The sequence below is a fragment of the Schistocerca piceifrons genome, chromosome 8, assembly GCF_021461385.2.
Source record: "Schistocerca piceifrons isolate TAMUIC-IGC-003096 chromosome 8, iqSchPice1.1, whole genome shotgun sequence".
In the NCBI taxonomy this organism is placed as follows: Eukaryota; Metazoa; Arthropoda; class Insecta; order Orthoptera; family Acrididae; genus Schistocerca; species Schistocerca piceifrons.
Genome location: NC_060145.1, coordinates 90035765 through 90050459, shown reverse-complemented (window position 1 = coordinate 90050459; position 14695 = coordinate 90035765). Strand labels below are relative to the sequence as shown.

Here is a 14695-nt window from a genome sequence, read left to right as displayed (position 1 = left end):
CTTTGAATGGCTTCGTGCCTGTGTTCGCTCCCTTATCAAACAAACAACGGAAGACGGAGTGTTGGGAGAGATACGTACCCACCATTGGGTGCCACACGTCACCTTCCCAAGTCTGGGCAAAGATCAAACGTCTTTTCGGGTACCAGACCACAACAGCTGTCCCCAGTATTATCACAAATGGCGAGTTATGTACCGCCGGAAACGTGATTGCCGAGCACTTTGCTGGGCACTTCGCTCAAACGGCGGCTGGAAGGGAACGTCCTATCATTCACTACATGCTGCAGTGAATCCTATAACGCCCCATTTACAGAGTGGGAGCTCCTCGGTGCCCTTGCACATTACCCCGACACAACTCCTGGGTCTGACCGCATCCACAGCCAGATGATTAAACATCTCTCATCCGACTACAAGCGACATCTTCTCGTCATCTTCAACCAGCTCTGGTGCGATGGCGTCTTTCCATCGCAATGGCGGGAGAGCACCATTCCGGTGCTCAAACCCGGTAAAAACCCGCTTGATGTGGAGAGCTATCGGTCCATCAGCCTTACCAATGTTCCTTTTAAGCTGCTGGAATGTGTGGTATGTCAGCGGTTGGGTCAGGAGGCTTGCTGGCTCCATGTCAGGGTGACTTCCGCCAGGGTCGTTCTACCACTGATAATCTTGAGTCTATAGTGTCTGCCATCTGAACAGCCTTCTACAGACGGCAACACCTGATTGCCGTCTTTTTTGAGTTACGTAAAGCATACGACACGATTTGGCGACATCATATCCTTGTCACATTGTATGAGTGGGGTCTCCGGGGATCACTCCAGATTTTTATCCAAAACTTCCTGTCGCTCTGTACTTTCCATGTTAAAGTTGGTGACTCCCATAGTTGCATCCATATCCAGGGGAATGGAGTCCCACAGGGGTCTGTATTGACCGTCTCTCTATTTTTAGTGGCCATTAACGTTCTAGCAGCAGCTGTCGGCCCTCTCTCACCTTCTCTGTATGCTGACGACTTCCGCATTTCGTACCGCTGCTCCAGAACTGTTGTTGCAGAGCAGCGCCTGCAGGGAGCCATCCACAAGGCGCAGTCATGGACTCTAGCCCACGGCTTCAAGTTTTCATCCGCGTAGTCGTGTCATGCACTTCTGTCGGCGTCGTACCGTTCATCCAGAACCCGCACTTTACCTTAATGACGATCCACTCGCTGTAGTGGAGACATATCAATTTCTAAGACTGGTTTTCGACGCTCGATTGACTTGGCTCCCTCATCTTAATCAGCTTAAGCAGAAGGGCTGGCAGCACCTCAATGTCCTCCATTTCCTGAGCAACACCATTGGGTTGCAGATGACTGTATGCTGCTACAGCTATACAGAGCCCTTGTCCAATCCCGAATTGACTATGTAAGTGTGGTTTATAGTTCGGCAGTGCCTTCAGCATTGCATTTATTCGACCCTGTGCACCACTGTGTGGTTAGATTAGCGACAGGAGGTTTTAGGACGAGTCTGTGACCAGTGTACTGGTGGAAGCTGGTGTCCCTCCACTGCAGATCAGACGTGCCCAACTGCTCGCCAGTTACGCAACACACATTCATAGTTCTCCTGGCATCCGAATTACCGTCTCCTTTTCCCGCCCGCGGCAGTCCATCCCCCGTATCGGTGGCCCAGATGGGGGCTAACGATTGCGGTTCGCGTGTGGTCCTTTCTCTCTAAACTGGAGTCCTTCCTTAGCGGTTCGTTCACGTACTCCTCCATGGTGTACGCCTCGGCCGCTGCTTAGTCTGGACCTTTTGCATGGCTCTGAGGACTCTGTTAACCCTGCCGCTCTCCGCTGTCACTTCCTCTCGATTCTTCGCGTGTTCTTGGGCTCTGAAGTGGTTTACTCAGATGGCTCAATGGCTGACGGTCACATAGGCTTCGCATTTGTTCATGGAGGACATATTGAGCAGCGGTCCTCTCCAGTTGGCTGCAGTTTTTTCACTGCAGAGCTGGCGACCATATCTCGTGTTTTTGAGTACATCCGCTCATGCCCTGGCATGTCGTTTGTCCTGTGTACTGACTCACTGAGCAGCCTACAACCTATCGACCAGTGCTACCCTCGCCACCCTCTGGTAGCGTCCATTCAGGAGTCCATCTATGCCCTGGAACAGTCCCGCCGTTGGGGGTGGTGTTTGTGTGGGCCCCAGGACACGTCGGAATCCCCGGCAACTAGATCCTTTTAGTGTTCATTGATTTAGCTTCGTTCTTGTGGCTTTTCCTTTCTTTCCATTTTGTGTTATATGTTTCGTCGTTTTAATTCTCAAACTTGTTTCATTAGGAACAAGTGACCGAGGACATCGGAGTTTGGTCCCTTCTCCCGCCTTTAAACCAACCAACCAACCTGTTTCACTAGAACAAAGCAGAAATTATATTGGCAGCACAAAATACTAAAATACGTCCGATCGTGATCAGAGGCGTACTTGCGAGTTTCGTACCATATTCCAAAGGGTTTACAATTTTTCTTATGGGGCTTGACATGTGAGGTCATTAGTACCCTAGACATGCCCGAGGCAGGATTCGAACCTGCGACCATAGCCGCAGCGTGGTTGCGGACTGAAGCGCCTAGAACCGCTCGGCCATAGCGGCCGGTTCTTAATAAATGAAATTCTACTAGTTTGTTACACGACGACTTCAAGTTATTATTTCATAAATGAATCCAGAATCACACAGTAACCAGTATAGTATTTCATAATTAATAATAAATTCTAAGTGTGCCGATAGTTCGAAATTTCAAATGTTTCTAAAAAATAATTTTAACTGTACTTTCAGAACTAGTACCTATTATGACAGACTAAAACATTTTATAAAGTAATTCATTTTCATAAATTTTTGCTTCAAATATAACATACTGTGTATAAAATTATATGAAAGTTTTCAGAAAAGCTACTGAGATAATATTGACATGTCCAGGATTCGAAGAATAATACTGGTATCGACAACTACTGTTGAGGAAAAGTAATACTAGAGAAGGATGTCCCGTTAAAGTGTCAAAGATGAGTTAACGAAACTTCGCTTCTAACAAAGTTGTCGAATGTCTGGCTGCCCAGTCCATTGTCAGAACTCGGTAATGGCTCAGCCCTGACGTTCCTGAGGGTGTGCAGGTGTTGCAGTGGCTCTGAAGAAGCTTATGGGAAGCATCTTGAGTGTTCCATGTGTTAAGTCAGAGACTATAGCGTGTGCAACCACATAGCGGCGAAAACGGATATTCAAACTGATACATCACAATGTGTCAAACTTCTCTAACGTACCAACTTCGCACACAGATTGTAGACAAATCTCTCCAGATGAAACTTAATAGCTGAGGTGTGCTCGCTATCTGCCATGTTCGATGAAACTCAATTCCAGTGGTTGAGCAGTCTCATTGCCTATTTCTCATTAACCCTACATATCCACTGTCCCTAATGGAATTTAGCTATGATCAGATTTCTATGCATTAGGGCTCTAACACGTGTGCGCAGTGGATAATACGGGGATGCAAACTCGAAAGGGGGACGTGGCTTTACAGGCTTAGGCACGAGAGTTTCTGTGGCTGGCATCGTTTGACAAATATTGGAGTAGTTCTTATTAATAAGAGGTCAAAAATCCCGCAGAATTGGGCAACATCCAGTACGGTATATTTAGGATTGTTACTTTGAACCACAATTCTATTATGTCGATTACGGTTAACTTAAATAAGAGTAACGGTGCAAAGAAAAGCCTCGTATTGAGGTTAACTGTAATTGTGGTCTGACATACGACAAACTATCACAGTGAATACATGGGGCCTATCGATATAAGGAAGACAGATTTACGTAAGCGCTTACGACTTAAGACAGCATCACCCGCCATAGTAGAGAGGGGGGAAGTATGAGATCATGAGGGAATCAACAAAAATATCCTTCACGTATCAGTTCACTTGCACAATAAGAGTGAAAACCACGCCTAGTTGCAGCACATCTATAGTAAGCTCACAATTGGTGGATGGACACCAGTTTACCAGAACATGTGAAGTCTTTTAAGGCGGATTTCTATAGGCATGTGGTTACCAAATGGGTTCTAGTTAAGTACGGAAGACCGCGTATTGGTCGCTGAAAGACAGGGTTGGGTGCAAATAGGCGAAAAAGAAGCACGTGCACATCTCTTCACGTAGATTACTAATGTGTAGGGGCAGCTGAGGTACCAAAATTCACAGTAGTTAGTTCGCTTTATTTTTATTTTGTTAAAGGCGATGGGAAGCATTTAGCAATTGAAGTTCAGAACATGAGTGAGTCTGGCGCACTTAGGATCACCTGTGGTGACTGCAATGATGAGAAATTCTTTCACGAAGTTTCACGTGACTAGACTGGAAATGGTGATCAAACGCTTTGTTAAATTAGCGTTCAAGGCTCACGCATCTGAAATAGGTTGGTCGAGCGGATGGCTTTGATCTCGTTCTACATCGTGGGAATTCCGTGAACACGGTATAGTCTTCCACACGGCACAGCTTAAATTGGTTTACAGGTGCAACGGGAACTACGAGGGTTGCCCAGAAAGTAATGCATCGCATTTTTTTCTTCAACAGTTCTTACTGAACGTAATGAGAGCTACACACACGAAAGAATGTTGTTTTATCTGCACTCCCTGTTTTTCCGCGCAATCTCCATCGCGTTCTATGGTCTCCGTCTAGCGCGAAACAAGGGCGTGTATGCATTGTCTGTACCAAATTTTTTCTTGGTGGCGGAGCCAGTGCTTCACTTCGTGAATGACCTCCTCATCGTCCTCAACATGACTGCCGAGTCGTACTGCGTCTGTCCTCGCGAATGACAGCGTCAGGTGCGACAGCTGTGGATCCCCTTCCAGACTTCTGCAAATCGTGGAGCTCCGCCGAACCGCGTTCTGATGGCCTCACCCATCGTGACCAACGACTAACTGTACTTCCGTCGACATCAGATGCTCAATAGACTGCCCAAGCTTTTGCGAATGTTACCTACAGTTGGTTTCTCTGCTCCGTGAGAAATTCAGTGACTTTACGTTGCTTGTAACGTAAATCACCTACAGACGCCATTTTGGAACTGTCCTGCCGCTACGCTGTCAGAAGTGACGGAAACTTGGCGCGCTCACTCGGGAGAATTCAGATAATACACTCCTGGAAATTGAAATAAGAACACCGTGAATTCATTGTCCCAGGAAGGGGAAACTTTATTGACACATTCCTGGGGTCAGATACATCACATGATCACACTGACAGAACCACAGGCACATAGACACAGGCAACAGAGCATGCACAATGTCGGCACTAGTACAGTGTACATCCACCTTTCGCAGCAATGCAGGCTGCTATTCTCCCATGGAGACGATCGTAGAGATGCTGGATGTAGTCCTGTGGAACGGCTTGCCATGCCATTTCCACCTGGCGCCTCAGTTGGACCAGCGTTCGTGCTGGACGTGCAGACCGCGTGAGACGACGCTTCATCCAGTCCCAAACATGCTCAATGGGGGACAGATCCGGAGATCTTGCTGGCCAGGGTAGTTGACTTACACCTTCTAGAGCACGTTGGTTGGCACGGGATACATGCGGACGTGCATTGTCCTGTTGGAACAGCAAGTTCCCTTGCCGGTCTAGGAATGGTAGAACGATGGGTTCGATGACGGTTTGGATGTACCGTGCACTATTCAGTGTCCCCTCGACGATCACCAGTGGTGTACGGCCAGTGTAGGAGATCGCTCCCCACACCATGATGCCGGGTGTTGGCCCTGTGTGCCTCGGTCGTATGCAGTCCTGATTGTGGCGCTCACCTGCACGGCGCCAAACACGCATACGACCATCATTGGCACCAAGGCAGAAGCGACTCTCATCGCTGAAGACGACACGTCTCCATTCGCCCCTCCATTCACGCCTGTCGCGACACCACTGGAGGCGGGCTGCACGATGTTGGGGCGTGAGCGGAAGACGGCCTAACAGTGTGCGGGACCGTAGCCCAGCTTCATGGAGACGGTTGCGAATGGTTCTCGCCGATACCCCAGGAGCAACAGTGTCCCTAATTTGCTGGGAAGTGGCGGTGCGGTCCCCTACGGCACTGCGTAGGATCCTACGGTCTTGGCGTGCATCCGTGCGTCGCTGCGGTCCGGTCCCAGGTCGACGGGCACGTGCACCTTCCGCCGACCACTGGCGACAACATCGATGTACTGTGGAGACCTCACGCCCCACGTGTTGAGCAATTCGGCGGTACGTCCACCCGGCCTCCCGCATGCCCACTATACGCCCTCGCTCAAAGTCCGTCAACTGCACATACGGTTCACGTCCACGCTGTCGCGGCATGCTACCAGTGTTAAAGACTGCGATGGAGCTCCGTGTGCCACGGCAAACTGGCTGACACTGACGGCGGCGGTGCACAAATGCTGCGCAGCTAGCGCCATTCGACGGCCAACACCGCGGTTCCTGGTGTGTCCGCTGTGCCGTGCGTGTGATCATTGCTTGTACAGCCCTCTCGCAGTGTCCGGAGCAAGTATGGTGGGTCTGACACACCGGTGTCAATGTGTTCTTTTTTCCATTTCCAGGAGTGTACAAATGTAACGTTTCGAATTCGTAGCATTGTTCTCGGCTGAGAAAAAAATACGGTGTATTATTTTCTGGGCAACCCTCTTAGCAATACGCGAAACGATGAAACTCAAAAATGAATTTAATCTGGAGATTGAGACAAGCGTGACCACCCTGTTTCGCTAGCTACTCGGAGGTATTTAGGTTCAGACGAAAGAGCTCTCTGAGATCCTATTGTCAGAAATCGTGAAAAACTGAACACTAAAATGGTGATAAGCAGGGCATCCTAATTCAGGCAGGAAGGAAAACGGGAAGGACTAGACCAGTGGGGATTTTACACTCTTCAAGCACTGGTAGAACACAATTTATTTTACACTGTTCCAATCACTTAGCAGCCAGTTAAGCTTTAATTTTTTAAATTAAAAGACCAAGCAAAGAGAAACATTAAGAATTAAAAGCCAGTTTAAATAATGTACAGAAAATTTAAAGTTCATTTAAACCCAAGACGATATTATGTAAGGCACAGAATGTAATAAGGGTAAAAGCTAAACGACAGTAACAGAATGTCCGTAATTACCAGCCGGCCGTTGTGGTCGAACGGTTCTAGGTGCTTTAGTCCGGAACTGCGCAGCTGCTACGGTAGGGACTGATGACCTCAGATGTTAAGTCCCATAGTACTCAGAGCCATTTCCGTAGCGGTTGGGAGAGAACAAATGCGTCCTGGAGCAGACTTCAATTTATCTGAGCCACTTACATCGACCAGGCGCACTTTGTAATTCCATAGACAGGATAGGCCTTCAGCATTAGCTTCAAAGAAAGCAGAACAAAATCAGATTATACATAGACCAATAAAACAGCAAACACACACATTCTGACATGCGCTATTAATCATCCGTGGGAAGTGGTACTACTAAATATTACACCGCACAGTTACTTCAAAAATCAGAAGGCGGACAAGAACAGGTAACGCATATACTAATGCACGCCGCTAACTTTCAAAAGAAGCTTCCTCTGGAACACGGCGCGTTACACCGGCTAAAGGTTCACAAACGCCACGAATACACAAGGTTAACACACACAACAAATTACATCAGTCAATGAATCAGTATAAAATGTCTACCAGATCTTGCAATCACATTGTCCTTCGAATACCATGGAGACACGGGCATCCGTACCCTACAAACAGAAGGAAGATAGACCAAAATGACAGTGAACACTTCCCGGAAAGCTTGTCTTCAAAATGGTTCAAATGCTCTAAGCACTGTGGGACTTAAAATCTGAGGTCATCAGTCCCCTAGACTTAGAACTACTTCAACCTAACTATCCTAAGGACATCACACACATCCATGGCCGAGGCAGGATTCGAACCTGCGACCGCAGCAGCCGCGTGGTTCTGGACTGAAGTGCCTACAACCGCTCGGTCACAGCGGCCGGCGGTCAGCTCGGCGCTCTACTGATAAATCACAGCTGAAGCCACGTCGGTCCTGTTTAACTTACACGGGGTTACATGATCCCAGTATTGGTCGCTCCCCAACGGCTAACACCACAGCGAAAAGGGCTCACGGAAAGCTCGTTACAGATGCGTTCCTCATCTCACACTGTCCTCTAAACCGATAACCACACCCGGAGCCCACACCAGATGGCGCTGCGGTCAAACAGCAAGAGGTTAAAGATCTTATGAATAGGGATAATCGATAGATTGCGGGAAAGCCACCACGTTGTAACGTTCTTCGTGTGTCACGAACATTAGAATTATTGAAGTGCTTCAATGAATGCCTGTATTGGGAGTGCATAGAAAACGAAGCTACCGTGTAACAGGTTGTAACTGCAAGTGGTGTGCTTCCACCGTGTTACTGTTGTCAAAACTCTACACGAACTGATTGGGCAATGCAACTCCCAACACCAATAAAAATACAGTCACTGCAAAATACATTCAGCCCCTTACCTACTGTATCCTGTGACCATGTTCAAAACTGTAACTTTGGTCTCTGTGCACATAGCAAATAAATAAAATTGTATTACCTCAAAAGCAGCAACTATGGATCGCGTTATATTCTGCTCTCTCATGAAGCATAAAATATGCTAGCTACAGGCACAACGGTGTGATATGCTGGCCGTAATACTTCGAAATAAACATGAAATTCCTTTCAATTATAAATGAAAACATTTAAGAAAAGTTGAATGTCTTTAAATAAAACATAAGACATGGGCAGGAAGGCGACAGTGATTTGGGTGAATTAATAACACTGTTTTATCAATAGTGAAGTTGTATTCGGGGTTAGTTTGGCTTTTCAAAACATTTGACAATTGCAACTACATTGCTCAGAAAAATCACATCCTTTTTATTAAATGAATACCTTTCTTTGCTGGCGTAGTCACAATGAGATTTGTACAGCAAGTATTATCCAACATCACAAAAAAGCATAAACACAAATAATCAAATTACGTATACCTATGTTAACAAATCCCCGAACCATGGACCTTGCCGTTGGTGGGGAGGCTTGCGTGCCTCAGCGATACAGATAGCCGTACCGTAGGTGCAACCACAACGGAGGGGTATCTGTTGAGAGGCCAGACAAACGTGTGGTTCCTGAAGAGGGGCAGCAGCCTTTTCAGTAGTTGCAAGGGCAACAGTCTGGATGATTGACTGATCTGGCCTTGTAACAATAACCAAAACGGCCTTGCTGTGCTGGTACTGCGAACGGCTGAAAGCAAGGGGAAACTACAGCCGTAATTTTTCCCGAGGGCATGCAGCTTTACTGTATGATTAAATGATGATGGCGTCCTCTTGGGTAAAATATTCCGGAGGTAAAATAGTCCCCCATTCGGATCTCCGGGCGGGGACTACTCAGGAGGATGTCGTTATCAGGAGAAAGAAAACTGGCATTCTACGGATCGGAGCGTGGAATGTCAGATCCCTTAATCGGGCAGGTAGGTTAGAAAATTTAAAAAGGGAAATGGATAGGTTGAAGTTAGATATAGTGGGAATTAGTGAAGTTCGGTGGCAGGAGGAACAAGACTTCTGGTCAGGTGACTACAGGGTTATAAACACAAAATCAAATAGGGGTAATGCAGGAGTAGGTTTAATAATGAATAGGAAAATAGGAATGCGGGTAAGCTACTACAAACAGCATAGTGAACGCATTATTGTGGCCAAGATAGATACGAAGCCCACACCTACTACAGTAGTACAAGTTTATATGCCAACTAGTTCTGCAGATGACGAAGAAATTGAAGAAATGTATGATGAAATAAAAGAAATTATTCAGATTATGAAGGGAGACGAAAATTTAATAGTCATGGGTGACTGGAATTCGAGTGTAGGAAAAGGGAGAGAAGGAAACATAGTAGGTGAATATGGATTGGGGGACAGAAATGAAAAAGGAAGCCGCCTGGTAGAATTTTGCACAGAGCACAACATAATCATAACTAACACTTGGTTTAAGAATCATGAAAGAAGGTTGTATACATGGAAGAACCCTGGAGATACTAAAAGGTATCAGATAGATTATATAATGGTAAGACAGAGATTTAGGAACCAGGTTTTAAATTGTAAGACATTTCCAGGGGCAGATGTGGACTCTGACCACAATCTATTGGTTATGAACTGTAGATTAAAACTGAAGAAACTGCAAAAAGGTGGGAATTTAAGGAGATGGGACCTGGATAAACTAAAAGAACCAGAGGTTGTACAGAGATTCAGGGAGAGCATAAGGGAGCAATTGACAGGAATGGGGGAAATAAATACAGTAGAAGAAGAATGGGTAGCTTTGAGGGATGAAGTAGTGAAGGCAGCAGAGGATCAAGTAGGTATAAAGACGAGGGCTAGTAGAAATCCTTGGGTAACAGAAGAAATATTGAATTTAATTGAGGAAAGGAGAAAATATAAAAATGCAGTAAGTGAAACAGGCAAAAAGGAATACAAACGTCTCAAAAATGAGATCGACAGGAAGTGCAAAATGGCTAAGCAGGAACGGCTAGAGGACAAATGTAAGGATGCAGAGGCCTATCTCACTAGGGGTAAGATAGATACCGCCTACAGGAAAATTAAAGAGACCTTTGGAGATATGAGAACGACTTGTATGAATATCAAGAGTTCAGATGGAAACCCAGTTCTAAGCAAAGAAGGGAAAGCAGAAAGGTGGAAGGAGTATATAGAGGGTCTATACAGGGGCGATGTACTTGAGGACAATATTATGGAAATGGAAAAGGATGTAGATGAAGATGAAATTGGAGATACGATACTGCGTGAAGAGTTTGACAGAGCACTGAAAGACCTGAGTCGAAACAAGGCCCCCGGAGTAGACAATATTCCATTGGAACTACTGACGGCCGTGGGAGAGCCAGTCCTGACAAAACTCTACCATCTGGTGAGCAAGATGTATGAAACAGGCGAAATACCCTCAGACTTCAAGAAGAATATAGTAATTCCAATCCCAAAGAAAGCAGGTGTTGACAGATGTGAAAATTACCGAACTATCAGCTTAATAAGTCACAGCTGCAAGATACTAACACGAATTCTTTACAGACGAATGGAAAAACTAGTAGAAGCCAACCTCGGGGAAGATCAGTTTGGATTCCGTAGAAACACTGGAACACGTGAGGCAATACTGACCTTACGACTTATCTTAGAAGAAAGATTAAGGAAAGGCAAACCTACGTTTCTAGCATTTGTAGACTTAGAGAAAGCTTTTGACAATGTTGACTGGAATACTCTCTTTCAAATTCTAAAGGTGGCAGGGGTAAAATACAGGGAGCGAAAGGCTATTTACAATTTGTACAGAAACCAGATGGCAGTTATAAGAGTCGAAGGACATGAAAGGGAAGCAGTGGTTGGGAAGGGAGTAAGACAGGGTTGTAGCCTGTCCCCGATGTTGTTCAATCTGTATATTGAGCAAGCAGTAAAGGAAACAAAAGAAAAATTCGGAGTAGGTATTAAAATTCATGGAGAAGAAATAAAAACTTTGAGGTTCGCCGATGACATTGTAATTCTGTCAGAGACAGCAAAGGACTTGGAAGAGCAGTTGAATGGAATGGACAGTGTCTTGAAAGGAGGATATAAGATGAACATCAACAAAAGCAAAACAAGGATAATGGAATGTAGTCTAATTAAGTCGGGTGATGCTGAGGAAATTAGATTAGGAAATGAGACACTTAAAGTAGTAAAGGAGTTTTGCTATTTGGGGAGCAAAATAACTGATGATGGTCGAAGTAGAGAGGATATAAAATGTAGGCTGGCAATGGCAAGGAAAGCGTTTCTGAAGAAGAGAAATTTGTTAACATCCAGTATTGATTTAAGTGTCAGGAAGTCGTTTCTGAAAGTATTCGTATGGAGTGTAGCCATGTATGGAAGTGAAACATGGACGATAAATAGTTTGGACAAGAAGAGAATAGAAGCTTTCGAAATGTGGTGCTACAGAAGAATGCTGAAGATTAGATGGGTAGATCACATAACTAATGAGGAAGTATTGAATAGAATTGGGGAGAAGAGAAGTTTGTGGCACAACTTGACCAGAAGAAGGGATCGGTTGGTAGGACATGTTCTGAGGCATCAAGGGATCACCAATTTAGTATTGGAGGGCAGCGTGGAGGGTAAAAATCGTAGGGGGAGACCAAGAGATGAATACACTAAGCAGATTCAGAAGGATGTAGGTTGCAGTAGGTATTGGGAGATGAAAAAGCTTGCACAGGATAGAGTAGCATGGAGAGCTGCATCAAACCAGTCTCAGGACTGAAGACCACAACAACAACAACAACAACAACATGTTAACAAATCTTAACAATACAAAAGGGAAATATCTAACTAGCCTATACATAAAATCTGTTTACGTTCTGGGGTTAATCAACATAGAATTCACTGTTACCAATTGCCGGTTGAAGAGGCCGAGCGGTTCTAGGCGCTACAGTCTGGAACCGCGCGACCGCTACGGTCGCAGGTTCGAATCCTGCCTCGGGCATGGATGTGTGTGATGATGTCCTTAGGTTAGTTAGGTTTAAATAGTTCTAAGTTCTAGGGGACTGAAGACCTCAGAAGTGAAGTCCCATAGTGCTCAGAACCATTTGAATCATTTTTTGTTACCAATTATCAGCAAACTCATTTACACTAACGTGCTGCCAAAAGGAAAGTAACAACTAGCCTCTTTGCCTTATCTGTGAGAAGACTTCTGCTTCCACATTTGTATTTTCAGTAATACATTTACCTGTACAGCTTTTTTGTAATAGGAATCCAGTAATCCTTTCTTCACAATTAAATATACATTTCATCATTTCACTTCACATTCCATTACGAAATCACTCATTTTTAACTACCTATTTTGTGGTGTCACCGCCAGACACCACACTTGCTAGGTAGTAGCCTTTAAATTGGCCGCGGTCCGTTAGTATACGTCGGCGTCGGACCCGCGTGTCGCCACTATCAGTGATTGCATACCGAGCGCCGCCACACGGCATGTCTTGTCTAGAGACCTCCTAGCACTCGCCCCATTTGTACAGCCGACTTTGCTAGCGATGGTTCACTGTCTACATCCGTTCTCATTTGCAGAGACGACAGTTAAGCATAGCCCTCAGCTACGTCATTTGCTGCGACCTAGCAAGGCGCCACATTCAGTTACTATTCTGAACAGATAATATTGTGAATCATGTACCGTCAAGAGCGATGTTCATCATTAATGGATTAAAGTTAAGTATCAAACTAATTACGTCCGTTTTCTGAATTCTAATTCATTGTCATGTTCCATACCTCACGTCAGTATAGTCCCCTCCTCACGCCAGCCTGCGTGAGCTAAAACGCGTGCATTTTGGCCTCCTCTAGTAACACGGTGTTGGCTCTTCTGCCAACACAACATACTTTACGTGCGGTGTAACTTCCTACATTATAATCTAACAGCTGGTGGCTTTACAGAGCACACCACGAAAACTGCCTACTCCATCCTATTTCGCTCACAGACTGATACACACTCATTGCTCTGCGCCAAGCGCTCTCTTATTCCAACATTACAATCTCAGAGCAGAATCAGTATCTCTGGCTCTGCGGTCGTGCAGTCAGCGATCCGCTTTACAAAGCCCACCAGTCACAAACATCTTTTACAATATGATAGTTTCATTTTAGTTTGTTAGTATCATTACAATATTCGGGTGCCACAATCCACATGTGTCCCGGTAGACTCCTTTCAACGTCTCAAACACGATTCGAAACTGGCCTAGCATCATAAACCTAAAAGAAAATGTATATTATTTTAGTTGCTGAAAAAGATATCCTAATACGTGTATCCAGAAAGTGTTTTTACCCTAAAACACAACCGTTCACTCACCGCTGCAACCGAAGGTCTGCCGTACACAACTGCGTTAGAGCTTGGGGTAGAAAGGTCGTGGGGGTTGGCAAAGAGGCACGTAGCGGCTTGTGGCCAGCGTGGCAGTTCGAACGGGAAATATCGAAACTACGCAAGGCGTGCGTGCCCTGCGGATGTAGACAAACCACTCTGCTGTCTTCGATCAACACTCAGGCTGGCAAAATAACAACGTTATGCTACAGTTAGCCCCGATGGTTCCCGTCTAAATCCACACCCACAGTTATGCACCCTATCTTTCATACACAGGAGTGGTGCAGCACAGAGAACATTTTCATACCAGATCGTCATCGCTCATCTCTGGTCCAAAGGCTCGTTAGCATCATAAACAGCGTCAGCTGCAGATAATCCTCACAGTATACGCTTCCAGTACACCCATTTCATAATGTGCTTGTTCCGTCTGACTAGGTGTACGTTTCTGGTATTCTACTAGTAGGTCACTTCGGAAATGTAGAGAAGGCTAATGCAAACTCCGCAGTTCTTGCGTCTTTCGTGTTTAGGCGCTGGAACTGAAAGATGCTCCTGGTAAGCTGTACGCCCTGGAAGGAGACTTGAGCAAGGAAGAAAGTATCCTCGCAGCTTTCAAGTGGATCAAGGAGAATTTGTCTGGAGTGGACATCCTTATCAACAACGCTGGCATTCTAATAGACGAGCAACTGACAAGTAAGTAGCGAATTGCTAGAACTTAGGTAGACTGGAATATCTGTATGTGTTTACTCATTTACAGAACTAAGAGCAATTTCAATATACAGTTGTGATTAGCAAGCTCCAACAAATTTTTTTTGTAAAAACTACTTTTTGTAAAAATGATTCACCATAAAATTATTTTT

General features: G+C 45.4%; 1 protein-coding gene across 1 annotated transcript in view; it reads left to right on the top strand.

Annotated features, from left to right (window-relative positions):
• The window catches only part of LOC124711717 (dehydrogenase/reductase SDR family member 11-like), a 63746-nt gene that overhangs the window by 25339 nt on the left and 23712 nt on the right, over positions 1-14695 (top strand). The window contains exon 2 of the mRNA XM_047241928.1: positions 14366-14528. Coding sequence (XP_047097884.1) covers positions 14366-14528 — 163 coding nt within the window. The remainder of the gene's footprint in view (positions 1-14365; positions 14529-14695) is intronic.